Source organism: Aulostomus chinensis, chromosome 23, assembly GCF_037954235.1.
Source record: "Aulostomus chinensis isolate RoL2024-O1b breed Wild chromosome 23, RoL_Achi_v1.0, whole genome shotgun sequence".
Taxonomy (NCBI): domain Eukaryota; kingdom Metazoa; phylum Chordata; class Actinopteri; order Syngnathiformes; family Aulostomidae; genus Aulostomus; species Aulostomus chinensis.
Genome location: NC_141342.1, coordinates 19,383,662 through 19,398,460, shown reverse-complemented (window position 1 = coordinate 19,398,460; position 14,799 = coordinate 19,383,662). Strand labels below are relative to the sequence as shown.

Below are 14,799 nucleotides of genomic sequence, written 5' to 3'. Positions count from 1 at the left end.
TTGACTATTTCCGATAGAATATACTAGCAACGGCAACCGGTGAGGTAGCAGTGTTTAGCTAGCACCGTTAGAGGCAATGTATCCAAACGTTCATTCGGTGTTAGAACCCATTCTGATGAGATTTACAGCCCTCTAAAGACTTGGATGAGAAAGTGTTTGTGACGGGTTCCGAAAATATTTGTAATTTTTTTTTAATCGTTTTATTTTATTTTTTTTACGTAACAAAGACAACGAAAGCCCGCCAACTCTCTTTCAAAATACGCATGCGCTCTCGTGATCACTTTCAACCCACCGCCACTCAGGTATGTTGGGGGGAAAAGTTCCATGAGCGTGACGTCATTGTGGCAGCACACGGGTCACTTCGTGGAGAGGAACATGTATTATGTATTTAAATAACCCCTCGAAGTTCCAGTTTATCATGATGGAGATTCAAGCACAATAATACAATTTACTGTACTCTCAAAGCAATGACGGTAGTGCGCATGCGTCATCGTGGCCACATGATAAAAACCAGTTTCCGAAACAATCACCCGACACGAAAAGATTTCCATTCTGTTCTATAACTGGTTTAAAACTGTCGGCAGTAATGTAACATTCTCAATGGAGAAGAAAAGGTTAAACCGAAAGCCCACACAATATTTCATTACATAAACAGTGAAAAATAAACGTTGAGTGTACATAAAAGGGGATTTTGCTGTAAAGTAATTAATTCAGCTACCATGACCATAAAAAGTCTACTCAAAGGATACAAAACAGTTCAATGTAAGCCGTGTTTTTTTGCCGGTTTAATTCTAGGTCCCTCAACATATAGACACCCGTTAATTATTCTATTAAACATCATGAAAAGTTGCTTTCATCTTTTTCAATATACCTATTTAATATGGACTACAAACTTTCTTTCCAGCAACAGAGTCAAAGACAACTTTTCCAGAGGATACAACCTTCAGCGCAAAGACAAACCCACTTTTTATACGACTGCGCATGCGTATTTACGACTTGAAATGTCGCCGTGACTGAGGAGGGTATGTTGGGGATAAACTAACCGGCGTGAGACATGTGATTAATGATGCACCTCAAATCAAATACATTTCCAAACCTTTATGGAAGATATCTGTGAAAACACTCAAAACGGTTTATGTACAATTGTTATATATTTCGTTTAGTACGAGGTTGATTTCGCTGTGAATATTTATTCCTAAATAACTTCAAGTTATATGTAATTGGAAACTGGCACAGTGAACACTAAACATTAAGAGACTCAACTTTGAATTAAAACACACATTTCTCAGTGTCCTGAAAGAAGATAGTCATCATTCATAGTTACATTGGTTGGATTTTTGTCTCCAAAATATCCGACAAGCACCGTAGAGCTTGGAGAAGTTCAACAGTCAAGTTGACGTGGTATATTCTCATTATAATCTGAACAACATTTTGAAAAGAATTATGAAAGTAAACAAAAAAAAATACATTAAAATAACTGTCCTTTCTTAAAAAACAAATCTGCATTTAGTTTCACTGTTAGCCACTAATCCCGGCACAGCTCAATCTTATAGGTAGAGGTACAGACTTCCTTGCACCTCCCTTACCGAATGTGTTGTTGTGTAACCAACTGTACCGCTCTCTGCTCCCTTCATTGTCTCCCTTGGGGATAAAGTTTTCTGAATCTGAATCTTCTGCATGCAAAAATCATCACAACAGCCATTTTATGAATGTCATGGCACCTGATGCTACATTTTGATATTACACAGCAACGCATCCACAATTAAAAAAATGAAACAACAACAACAACACAATCCCTGAACTATTGGACACGACATGGATCATGAATGAGTGCGCCGCCATGTTCCTGAGTGCAGTCTGAGTCAGGCAGCTGCCACAAAGACTCACCAGCTTTTGGAAGTCTTGTTTAACTCAGACTTCCTACTTCTTGTGGCTTCAGAGTCTTACAGCAGCACCACGCACGCTGGCCCAGAACAGGAACTGAGAGTGAGACAGACACACTCCATGACAGCAGCAGCAGCAGCTGGAAAGCGACTACAACCATGCTGCTTTAACACCTCTGGGTCAGATGACGGGGATTTTTCTGGAAAAGAAAACCAGGCAAGTAAATTCATTACTATCCTTCAGCGTGTGGGTCCAGGATGTGACTTCTCTCAGGCTCTGTGTCTTTACAGAACAACAGTCTATCACAAACCATCACTCACTCACCTTTGAGTTCGTTAGATTATTGTAAACTTCTTCAATCAGCAGGATGTTGTGAATTAGAGATGTTCCTGTGCTATCTATCTGTCTCTACATATATATATATATATATATATATATATATATATACACAAATATATATATGTGTGTGTAAGAAAACATGCAAGAAAAGTTAATAATAAGTACTACATGAAACAGCATAGCAATGTCTCAGATATATGTAAATATATATATATATACACACACACACACACACTCACACACACGGTGGCGCGGCACTTGCTGCATTGACTCATACTCTGCCTCCATTTGGACAACGGACTGCTCAAGTTTAGCGTACATACACGATCAAATCTATATGTGCTTCGTTTAATTCTGATGTGTGCCATTACTACGTTCAACCAGTAATAATCATGATTATTTGTATTATATTCACTGTATCAGGCAATTGAGTGTGTAATTTCAAATTCCCCACAAGGGATAATAAAGTAGTCTGAATCCTGAATAAAGATGTATAGATAGGTAGATGGATAGATGCATAAGAGGCATTACCATGCTGGTTCATGTATTATTTCTTCTGTAGTTCTTCTTTTTCATCTGAAATATAAACTCTATGAATATCCTACATCCTGTTGGAAACAGCAAAGAACTTTAAAATATCTGAGTGCTTTACTCTTGTAGGTGGCAGCGGGCTGCTGATAATCAGTGAGGTTGGTGCAGGCTTCCTGTTTTGTTGCTAAAAATTTTCAATCTGCTGCTGGAGAGGTCTGTGACCAAGTTTAGGTTTCATTTGTTTCGCAGCAAATGGAAACAACGTCCTGTTTGCTCTTCCTGCTTGTAATTCCTGTGCACAGAATTAAAGGCTTTGTATGGAGTAACATTTGAAGCTAATAGTGTCTTAAAAAAAGAGAGAGAGACAGGTTTCCAATCCAAACATTGATCTGAGAATGAAATTGTTGGCACTGCAATCAAAATGATTAGTAATTGTAAGTAAAACCGTTGTGTGAAAATGTTTGAATGAGAACCCTAAAGATGAATCTCCATCTTGTTTGTTGTTGTTCTTTGCAAATCCCCCCAAAATACCAAATTAACTCCGTACAACAACGGATGGGCTTGACGCCCGATCCAGAACATTCAGGCCTACAGTGAGCAAAACTCTTGATTCAGACATCTTGATTCTTTTTTTTTTGTTTTGCATTTGAAAACAAAACGTTTTAGATTTGCAGAGAAAAGTTTTTGAATTATTAAGAGAATTTTTGGCTTCAAAAAACAGAAGTCTTTGAAAGAGAAAGAATTTGAAAGAGAAAGAATTTTTTTTCCGATTCATAAACAGATCTTTTTGACTGCAAAACAAAAGTTTTTTCTGACTTGCAAACTAAATCTGTGTGTCTGTAACAATCAATCGCATGTATTTGACTTGCAATTATTCAACATTTGGATGCAGTTTTGGTGGTTTTGGAGGTTCAAACTTATTCTGTTTGATTACACTACAGCAATAGGAACGTGATCCTGTACTCTCCCCTCTGCCAGCACTTTTGTTCATACTTATCGTACCAAAAATCTGAAACTGTGACATTTCTTGTGCGTCAGCATTCTTGTGATGAAGTAAACACCACCGGGCCGAGATAGAACAGATGGCATGGTTCTACTGATGAGAGGCAGTGAGATGTGACGCTCTTTTTCAAACACTGACCTGACATTCTCTGTGTTCACAGCTCCACTATGGTAACTCCATGATGACACTGAAGGCCACGCCCCTGAGCATGGAGCTGGTGTCAGTGCAGTATGACTTTGAGTATGCAGCCAGTGATGGGCGCATTGTGTCAATCAAGCCCAATGAAATTTACCTGCTGGTTGCTAAGACAAATGAACACTGGTGGCACGTCCGTAAAGACCAGCAGACCAGACCCTTCTACGTCCCTGCTCAGTACATGGCGGAGCTCCCGCCGTGCATAGAGGAGCCTGAGAGTGAGGTTGCTAGTGAAGCACACACCATGACACACCTTGGAACTGCAGAGAGTCATGCATCCACTCCTGCAAGAGAGATTTCCCCTTTGGATTTCAGTGAGAACAAACCAGACGTGACGCCTGGTGAGAAGGAACGGACTGCTGCACAAACCCTGGAGAGAACGCAGACACTTCCAGGGCCTCCAGCTACTGACAGCCTGCAACTTTATGCAATACCTCTTCCTAATGCTCAAAACAAACAGTCAAAAATATCCCGGACAGATGAAAAAGTACATCAGACTTGTGTAGGTGCTGAGGATGTGAGCGTCCCCTCACCTCCTGTTTCTCATATTTATGACATTATACCAGAGCAACACGAGGCAGGCGCGGTATTCCCCGGTGACACGTCAGCATCTCAGCAGCAGAGTGGAAACAAAACAACAAAAAAGAAGGTAAGTCTCTCGTGGAATAATGGCCTTTTCTTTTTTTTTTGTATTTATCATCGTTTGTCCTTCAAACTGTGTCAATGGGGTTTTATAGCCACAAGGGGGAGCCATTTTATCATGTTACTCATCAAAGACAGACTGCAGTGCCTAAAATTTTCAACAAATTCTGTGTTATTGTTTAATTTCCCATTGATGTAACTTTTCTGACCAATGACCAACATGTGTAGTCAAAGGGTTTCTGTGTGTGCCACAAAATTAGTCACTCTGATTTACTATCTAAAGGGTACAGAACATAAATACCTCCAAAAATGCATCAGTTGTTCTGCGTGTCTGCAGGGGCCACAAGGTCAAGATATTATTAACAGGATATTAAAAAAAACAAAACAAAAGACAACATGTCCTGCTATATCTGTATTCTAATAAAGCACCAGCTAGTTTTCCCTCAGATTTACTTCTGTAGCTTTAGAGTGCAATCAGTCGTAGGTTTGCAATTAAAATGTTTAAGAGCAAAACCGCTAACAAAATAAAAACTAAATAGATACAAATTAGTTTAATTTCATCAATCTTAAAACTTTTTAATGGCAAATCCAGAGTGTTTTGTTTGCAAATCAAAAACATTTGCTTGATGTTGAGTCTGGTGGGCGGAGCTACCGGCTGTCTCTGCTGGCCATCATATATTATTTAGATTTGCAAAAAAAAAAGTTTGGATTTATGAACACATCTTTCGTGGATCAAAGCTCTGGATTGGCACTGAAACATTTTAACAGGCCTCATTCATGAAATGTTCTCCTGCGCACATTTGTTCTTACACTCAGTGACCCCTCAATGCAGCCTCACACACAGGACGCAAAGCATGATGGGTATATGTACCTCCTTGCTCCTGACATCTATGGTGTTTTACAGTGTTCCCTCTTTGATGCTGCCCCTGAAGAGGCAACACTGTAAAAAAAAAAAAAAAAAAAAAAATCACATTCACCCTCCAAGTCCTCATCTGTAAGGATCATGAAAACCATCTTTGTGGGGCCAAATAATGACACTGTCTGTTCGTTTCTTTGAATTAGGTTAAAATGCTTCAATTGAAGTCATCTGCCTGCCTCCCACACAACAGGAAATAATTGAATTGGAGCTACTGGAGGAAGTATTCATCTTTCAGAAAGTAAAAGTAGCTGAACCCACATATGAAATGCCAGAACACAAGGAATGCTTATGTGAGAATACGCCACAAGATTACAAATGCAAAAGTGTTGCAGTTTACTTGCACTTTGCAGGTTTTTACAGCCCAAAAGTTATGACAATGGCATCCCAAGTATCAGCAGATAATTTCCTCAGTAGTAACGTTCCAAATAAAAACGGTTTACGAGTCACAAAGCCGGAGTCAAGTCTCGAGTCCTGTGAGGACGAGTGTGAGTCAAGGCTCCTGACTGGAAACACACCATCTCAACTTCAAGATAGAGAGAGAATTTTTCTCTCTGTGTGCTCACAGAAGGCCTCATAGTCTTGTATGATTGTGAATTAGTCACAGAAACTGATGTGTAATTGGCCCTCAGTGGCTTATCGGATCTCAAAGTAATCTTAAATGGAGTACAAAGTTTATTTTCCTGGACTAGAAATGTACAATTTTACCTCAGATTTCTTCTTAAAAACTGTTTTAGAGTGCAAAATAAATACATGAATATATTTTTTGAAGTCGGACTTTAGAGATGGTTCTCGGTTGATCTGGACATTTTTTTGCAGTGAAGGTCCTAACTGGGAATACCACAGGTCCCAGTATCCGTGCCAGCTCATCAGCATGTGAATGGCCAACATGCCGTTTCAATGGCTGAAAAGAGGAGGTTGCTGAATACCTCAGCTGATTCAAGGTCTCACTCCAGCTCGGCCAAAGGCTCCGCGGGTGCAGATTCTCTTGAGCCGGGTGTCTGTCCTGTGATTGACACTTGTTGGTGAGTTGTTGATGGCGAGGAGTCTCCTGCAGAGGAGGAGGGTTTAGTTACTCTGCGCATCCGCCGCTGTGACGCCAGAACGGGTTAAAAACAGGTTGCGTCGCCCGAGGCTTCTTCAGTGGGGGCGAAAGTGTTAATGTGAGGCTGCGGCCACTCCCTAACCTCCAGCTGCTACCTGGCTCCCCCAGCACCGATCCTGGGAAGTAGGACTACAGCACCGCGGGGAAAACATGAAACTTTTACGAATATACAGAACTTTTCGGATGTAGACCGTTGAGCTTTAACTGCTTTGTTCCGGTAAGTTTTTTTCTCACCTCACGTCAGTTCCGGGTGGGTTTGCACCTGTTGCAAGGTGACGGAAGGCGCGGGTGACTGTGAGAAGTCTTGGATCAGATTTACGCTCAGTAAAGCGACAGGGTCCCCACTGATTGTGTGCATGACCAGTAGGTCTGCAGCCAAAGCTCGTAGCCATCATCGCGTAATCTGTCGCGTTTAATGAGTGTTCGATCCCTTCGTCTGTAAAAGGTCACGAAAATGTGTAAAGAACTCCATCACAGGCTTCCCGGAGCACAGTGACGTGTTCACGTCGCTTCTTATGTCACTCCAACAGTCCAAAACCTTTTTTTTTTTAATTATAAATGACAAAAATAAATAAATAAATAAAAGAAGCTCCAAGTCAATAAATATAATTGTCTTTCTGCTCGACGTTTATGTAAATACTTGACGATTAATTGTCTTTTTTTCTATTACTCCCGGACAAAATCAAAAAAAGTTAATTAGCCGATGGTTTTAATCTGTTTTAAACATCGTTAATGTGGTGGCTAGTAAAGGTAAAATACTCGAACAGCCAGAACAGTCTGGTAAGTTAAGAAACTTTTAATACTGTAAATCTCCCTTAAAAATCAGAACACACAAACTCCTCTTCTATATCCTGATGTCCTGCGATCCAAAACCTAAGCTGATATCTGGTCCAATATCTGGATGTCTGTGATATAAACACTTTTGTTCCAGCTCTGTGATCAAAAAATCCATGAACTGCTTTGGCTGTAATCAAAACGCTGTCATTAGCGGCAACGCAACATAAAACCTAGCATTTCAAACATTATAATTTGTGTTCCTCTGCCTCCTCTGGGGGAGCGTGAATGAGCTCTACACTCTCCACCAAACGTGCCAGGACCCTTCAAGTGCATTAATTCTTACCCCACAATGGAGGGCCATCTCCATGGTGATGAGAGGGGGTCTGGCCTGACTCCCAACAAGCAGGCCTTTGGAGCTTTTAGTGCCATCCCTGCCATGCATTCAGCATGTGTGCATGTGTAATGTGCAGAACTCGCAATTAGCTGAAATGTAGGCCGTTGAGTATCGAGGGTAAAGGCTGCTCTTCGGTGTCATCTGGGATATTAAGTTTGGGAAGTGGATGATAAATCCAGCGGGGATTGTGAATCTGATGTTTGGTTGGATTCTGCTCGGGAGAAAGACTTGCATGAATGCAAATTCAGGTCCCCTTTGTTGAACGGCGATATTCCTCCAATGAACCTTTACAGTGTCTTTCACTCCAGTTGTTTATGGAACCAGCAGGTCTCTAGAGACGTGCACTCTCAGCACAACCTCTCTTGCGGTTCACAATGTAAATTTAGCAGGTCGTTCTTTATCTTTTAGTTAAGATAAGAGGTCTGATGTCCCATTGATCTCTTAGGACCTGGTGCACATCAGCTGCTCTTCTATTTTGGATGGAGGCTCTGCAGCTTCATTAAAAGAACCTTACATACGGTACAAACATCCTGTTTCCCAGTTTTCCCTTCTGCTCTGTTAAACAGACGAAATCAAATGCCAAGAAACTGCTCCAACGGGTACTGTCAGAGTGTCTCGTCAGGCCTGGGAACAAAATATGTGCAGGGGATACCAACAGGTTCATGTTCGTTAGCTTCTCAGTGGCTGATAGCCAGCTAGCAGACTTTAACAAAATAGGTTTGCAATTAAAACACTGACATGAATGCAAACTGTCAACTCTGAAATCAAAAAGATTCTTAGTTGCAAATGCAATCAAATTTTGATTGTAAATGTTCATACAAAAGTTTCACAGAATCCAGATCTTTTCTTTGTGAACCCCAAACTTTTGTTTGTGTGTCAGAAACCTTTAGATAAAATGCAAATAATACAAAAGTACTTCCAAGTGACAAGAGTTTGGCCAGTAGAGGCGAGTGTCGCGTTTCAAGACCGCAAGTAAATTTGTGAAACTTGTGGATTCGTCTTCTGATTCATGAACAAAGCATCTTTTTATGAAGGCACGCAACAATCAGCTTAGCATGTGTCACATCTTTCAGCTGAGGCCCCGCCTACAACAATGACTGATTGCAAACAAAGCAAGTTAAAACTGGATTTTGTTGATGTTGGTCGTGTTCATTTTGCTAGATGTGAAACAACTGGGGCTTTATGAATGTGGCCCTAGGACTCCGAGTCTGGAACAACAGCGTCTGGATCTTCAGACGCAGACGGCTGACGAATGTTCAGAAGCAGGATGTGTCGCAAAGATTAGGGTCAAAGACACTCACTGACGGCTTGACATTTCCCTTAGTTTCATCAGCTGTTCAACTCTCCCCAAGCCTCAGCATGACTACAGTGTAGGCCACACTGGAAGAACTTGGGGGGTGAAAGGGAAAAGTGGGTGGAGGCCATTAATGAGACCGTCTCAGCCTTGTAGTCCATAGCCACGATGGATCGGCTGCTTGTGTCTCTGATTGCGTGATTTTTGTTACTTACGCCTGCAGCTTGTTTGCTCAAACATCATTTTCTATCAACTGATCGTGTTGGTTCATTCACAAACTCAGCTTTGAAAACTTTGGTGGAGAGGACAAGTGACTGCAATGCATTATGGGTGATGTATGCCTCAAAGTCTCGATCGTAGCTCTCTTTGTTCACTTGGGTTTCCAGAAAATTGGAATGCTTGTCATGGCTGCAGGGTGAACGACTACTGATACACAGCCACCAGCCAACCATCGGTGAATCAAGGCAGGCTGGAATGATCGCAGGAAAAAAAGCATCATTTATGAAAAATTGTCATGCTCAAATGTTTTCTTACACTCTGTAGGATGGTTTCAGCCCTCAGTTTCGTCTTACAGACAGGAAGCATAGCCTGATGGTTATTTATCACTCCTAGCTCCTCAACTGCGTACCTCTTGTAGCATATAAGCCTCAGCAAACCCGACAGTTGCAAGAGATGCACAAATAGCCTTCAGCCTTTATTTCCTGTCTGTAAGACTAAATTTAGTCCTTCAGTGTGTAACAACAAATTTGTGCATAAGAACAACATGAGTATTAAACACAGGACTGAAAAGCAACAAGAACGAAGACCGTCTGCATTTTTCCATGACTTCCGTATTGTTTTTAATCTCTTTTGGACAGTCACATACACACGTTGCAGCAGCGAATTAGAAAATAATGTGAAGATTAACTGCAGGAAGTCTCAGCTGGCACCCGTCAAGCTACATCATACTTGAGTCATACGCACTGGAATCCTTTCTTTTGTGCATCACTGTTTGTAAAATGCTCATCTGAGGTAGTAATAACCTAGTTGATTACACCGATGCTGCTGTTAGGTGCATCAAACCCTCGGTTTAGATGAAATCATTTGTTGATATTGACATGCCCCAGTAGATAAATGTCAAAGTGGTGTCTTTGGCAAAGAGTTGGGGAGTTTCAGTTCACTTGGCTGCTGCTCTTAGAATATTTCCCCTCTTACACGGACAAAGACAGGCAAAGCGTGAACTAGCATTTCCAGCAGTTTAATTCTTTTGCATGCAGACCTGGCCTGAAGTGCAAAGATAAGAATGTGATAAGCTGATGAATTCCACATGGAGCAGTTCTGGAGTTTTGCTGGATTCTGGGCCATGAGGAGTGTGATGTAAGGGGGTTGGGGGGTGGAGCCACAATGATTCAATAGCTCAACTGTGTGCTTTGTGGCGTGATTTGGGCCCCAATTTGGAACTCCATTGTTTGATTGGATGAGTTCTAATGTGGTTAAGTAATCAAACAGATTGCTGCTTCATGCATAGCTGAGGGCAGAGAGTTCTCAAAGTATGCTTGAAAACATTGTCCTATGCATAGAGACAGCTGTTAAAAACATATAAGAGGCAGAAGTTGTATCTCAGAGCACAAAATTCAAAGCTTTCAATGGTCAGGCTTATTTAACGCGATACCTTCCCCAAAATACTTTACCTTCCCTGTACTTACAAATAAGTCTTGAGCTCATGATGATGATTTTCACTGCTGCGTCACTTCCTTGTGACTCCAGAATGCAAAAAGAGCAGATGATGGTAGTCACAGACATGCCAGTGGTGGCCTTCACTGCTGGCCTAAACATACTCAGAAAAGTAGTTTTTTAATTTTTTTTTTTTTGTAAATAAAATTGTTCTCCGTGGTCTAACCTCTTCCTGTCATAACATATCCACCATGTTGCACTGCTTCCAGTGTTGTGTACCATGGTAGAGTTTTTACCCAATCCTTTTTCAGCTAGCTTGTGTTGTCAAGTTCTATGAAATCTGCCCGAGGCCTTCAGAATAAACAGAGCAGGCTCCTGTGCGCTGTAAGTGAACGGACAGTCAGTTGCAGTAGCCAATCAGATCAGGAGTCTGCGACACCAAGGCCAGCTAGAGGGTCTTACGTTGAACTTGACATGTAGGCATCCTGTGATTGGGTGAGCACTCGCGAAAGCCTGGAGCCCAGAACTTTGCAAAAATCTGAACTGCATCCGTTGCCAACAGCTATCGCTGTATGTTTTAACCCTGGAGGGCTCTCAGCAGGGGCCTCCATGTCCATAGGAAAGAACTTATTGATGGAACTGAAACGTGCAGATAAACTGTACAACAGAGCCACTGAAGTCTTTTTGAGAAAGGAAAGGAGGATGGATTTTATTTTCGAACAAGGAGGCGCTGTGGAGGAGATCAGTGTTGGTTAGGGCAAGTATTTTATTTTTAATACGTTTTTGACATTTTATTTCTTTCGTGTTAAATCGATGGTAGAGAAATCATATGACAAAAATACTAAAAATGAAAAAAATATTCTGATCGTCTGCGATTTATAATGTAAATAACGTGGCGCATTGGCGCAGCTGTGACCGAAGTCCCTTCATGTTCACTTGTTTTGCCGTTGCATCTCAAATACAAATGCAAATCATCTGTTCAGAACTATAATATAGATTTTTGGGTGACTTATTGCTGTCTGTAGCAAATTAAATTCTGTCTGGGGAGGCTACTGAAAGCAAACCACACAATAATCACCCACTAGCCTCCAAAAGCCATGTTTTGAAATTACCCACAAAACCTTGAGTGAAGTCTGGCTAATGTTGTCCCACGTAGGAGGAAGTTGTGATTGAACAATTGGCCCTCAAACCAGACTTCCTCTTTCAAGACTCCTGGAGGCTGAACAAGTCTCTTCAGAGAAGCGCGTCAGAAGCAGTTCTCCGCTATGGGAAACTGTTGCAGTCGCTCCTCCCTGCACTCACATACATGATTGGCGGGGTGACCTATACTGTAAGGGAATCTGCAGCATATGTAGAGGAAATCTGAAAGAATTCAAACAAACAAACAAAAAAGGGCCAAACTTTTTCCTCTTGCCTCATTTGCTGTGTTTGTAAACCTGCAAAGCTTCTGTCTGTCTCTCTATCCAACCTCCCTCTCCGCCTCGTTTCATTGTCTCTTCCTGTTTTTGGCTCGTAGACAGTTACCCTCTATCTCCTATCTTTTTGTACAGGAATTCATGCGTATGTGCATGCGCAAACACACACACACACACGCACGCACACACTCCCTTCCTGCTGTTATTGTAACAGAGCTCACAGTTCTCCTTTCTGTCTGAGCTGCAACTGTCACAGCTGCTGCGAGAGGATGTGCGCCTGACGTTCGCGAATGTGCCTCGTCTCTCCCATCACAAGCTCATTGACCAGCTCACACAGATAAATGGCTCGACTACATTGAATGATTTCAACATGGTGGACATGTACTCCAGGGTTTGGCCAAGTCACCGGGTCAAGCGAGGCATGACTCTGAAGGTGGTTCCTCAGGTAGGTGGCTGCAGCAGGCTTTTATTGCTGGGAGGAGTAGCACATTCTCGCTTCCTTCTTTGTTTTCACACTTTTGCACTTGGTTTTTTGTTGTTGTTGTTTTTTTCCTGTCGAGCATGAATTGGCATCAGTAGAAGTGCGAGATGTCGGCTTGGATGTTTGACTTTGTTCTGTTTGCATGATAAAGAACCACTGCAGGTTAAAATGGTGATAGAATTGGATTTGGTTCTGAGTTCGATATTCTCCATCACCAGAAGTAAATGAGACCAGAGAACAAAGTGTTTTGGTATGGGAAACTAGTTGAGGACTTTTCTTCCTGTTGTGCAAACATACGTTTGGCATTTGGCCTTCATAAAGGGAAAGTTCATGGTCCTCACGGCAAAGAACAGGAGCATAGGGCCGGTGGTGGGAGGGTATTCAGGTCCTTCACTCAGACCGTTAGTGCAGGTAGACATCTTGCATTCAGATATCTCATCAAGGAGTCTTATCAGCAAAACAGTACACAAAGTATCAAGAGTAAATGTATACAGTTACGTGATACGTGACATTATTATAGTGTAACTGTAACTACAGAGGACACTCAGAGAGCACTCAACTCAGCCAAACCCAATGTACAAAAATGCCGTTTTTCACCGTGTTCAATGAATCCGCCCTGAAACGTCATGGGTTCTTCCTTGACCTGTAAAAGACCCTTCGGCCTTGGGTTTTTGCATCCTCTTGCTAACAGACGAGCTGCACTGACAACCTGACCTCCTTCATGGCAGTAATTAATAATAATAAACACTTCAAAGACTAAAGTCAAAATCAGCTGTGCAAAAAAAAAAAGAAGAGACTCATCAAGGCTAAGACTTAAAAAGACCCTTCGTCAACTATCCATCCATTTTCTACCGCTTGTCCATTAAGGGTCGCGGGGGCTGGAGCCTATCCCAGCAGCGGGGTTCACCCTGGATGGGTCGCCAGTCCGTCGCAGGGCCATCAGGGGTTCAGTATCTTGCTCAAGGATACTTGGACATGGTCACTGGGGGAAGTGAGGATCGAACCAGCGACCCTTTGGTTGCTCGACAGCCACTCCACCTCTGAGCCACGCCGCCCTCCTTTTAGTCAACTCAAACTTTCCAAAAAGCAAACAGGATGAGGACGATTACCCCTGATGAGAACTTCCAATGTCATTTAGCACAGGAAGACAAAAATTAAACTAGAGGGAACTAAACACCTCAACCCCTTGTCAAGCAAACCTCAGACAAACTCGGTGTGAAAAATGTTTTGATGTTTTGCTCCAGAGTTGATTAGCTCCTGCTAGACCTCCACTCGGTGGTGAAAATCAGCCTTGTATTTTTTTTTTTTTTTTTGCGCATAATCCTGCTAAAAGTCAAACGGCACCAAAAAAAACAAACCAATCTCTTTGAATGAGGTAATGAACAATAACCATGGGACTAAAACTCGATTGAACAATTATGGTTTACTTTAACCAAGTTCAGACTTTCCGTCAACTAAAACTGGGCTAAATGGTTGGAGGGTCCCTACCTCCACCAAGGTGACCTCAGCCAAACCCAAATTTTAAAGAAATGCAAGGTTTTGTTTTTTGTTGTTGTTGTTGTAGCTATGATCAACACATCTGCCCCAAAATGTACTGAGTCTGTCCTCGGGCCACACTTCACCCCTCCCCCATGCAGGCTTCATCTTTTTACGTGATCCTTACGAACTTTATTTTTTTTGTCAGAGGTAGAAATCGCAGCTCAATTTAACTCCAGTTCGTACACATAAAGTTGGACAAATGATCAGTTTTCCTGTTGCTGCTTCATTTTAGTGGCTTTGTTCCAAAGGATGGGGGCGACCCAGCGAAGCTGTTACAGAGATCAATGATGCGCCCCTTTCATTTCCTCTGTGTTGTTGTGGCATGTTGTTGAGAATCAATCCGTTTCAGGGTCACTTGTCTGGTTGTCCTAGTCGATTGCCTCACAGATGTATGAGATCAATAACAAAGCAAAGTGATAACACTGAACAGGCAGATAAAAACACAGTTAGTCAGCAAGATGAGTTGAAATCATCTCTCTCTATATATCTAGATATAGATGTAGATATATATGTAGCCCTTCAGCCTCGTCTAACATATGTTTGCTTGATCACGCTGCACATTTAGCACAGCGATGAACAGATGCAGCAGATACACACCGCGGTCTCACGTCTTGGTAAATATAGAGCGAGA

General features: G+C 41.9%; 1 protein-coding gene across 3 annotated transcripts in view; it reads left to right on the top strand.

Annotated features, from left to right (window-relative positions):
• Positions 1–50: 50 nt before the first annotated feature.
• The window catches only part of arhgap27 (Rho GTPase activating protein 27), a 28,224-nt gene continuing 13,475 nt past the window's right edge, over positions 51–14,799 (top strand). Inside the window, exons 1-3 of one of the 3 annotated variants that reach the window (XM_086194943.1) lie at positions 51–302; positions 1,940–2,100; positions 3,918–4,601. In XM_086194943.1, coding sequence (XP_086051069.1) covers positions 2,005–2,100; positions 3,918–4,601 — 780 coding nt within the window. In that variant the 5' untranslated portion in view covers positions 51–302; positions 1,940–2,004. Of the gene's footprint in view, positions 303–1,929; positions 2,101–3,917; positions 4,602–14,799 lie in introns of those variants that run through there. The other 2 variants (XM_086194941.1, XM_086194942.1) reach the window with 2 other exon arrangements.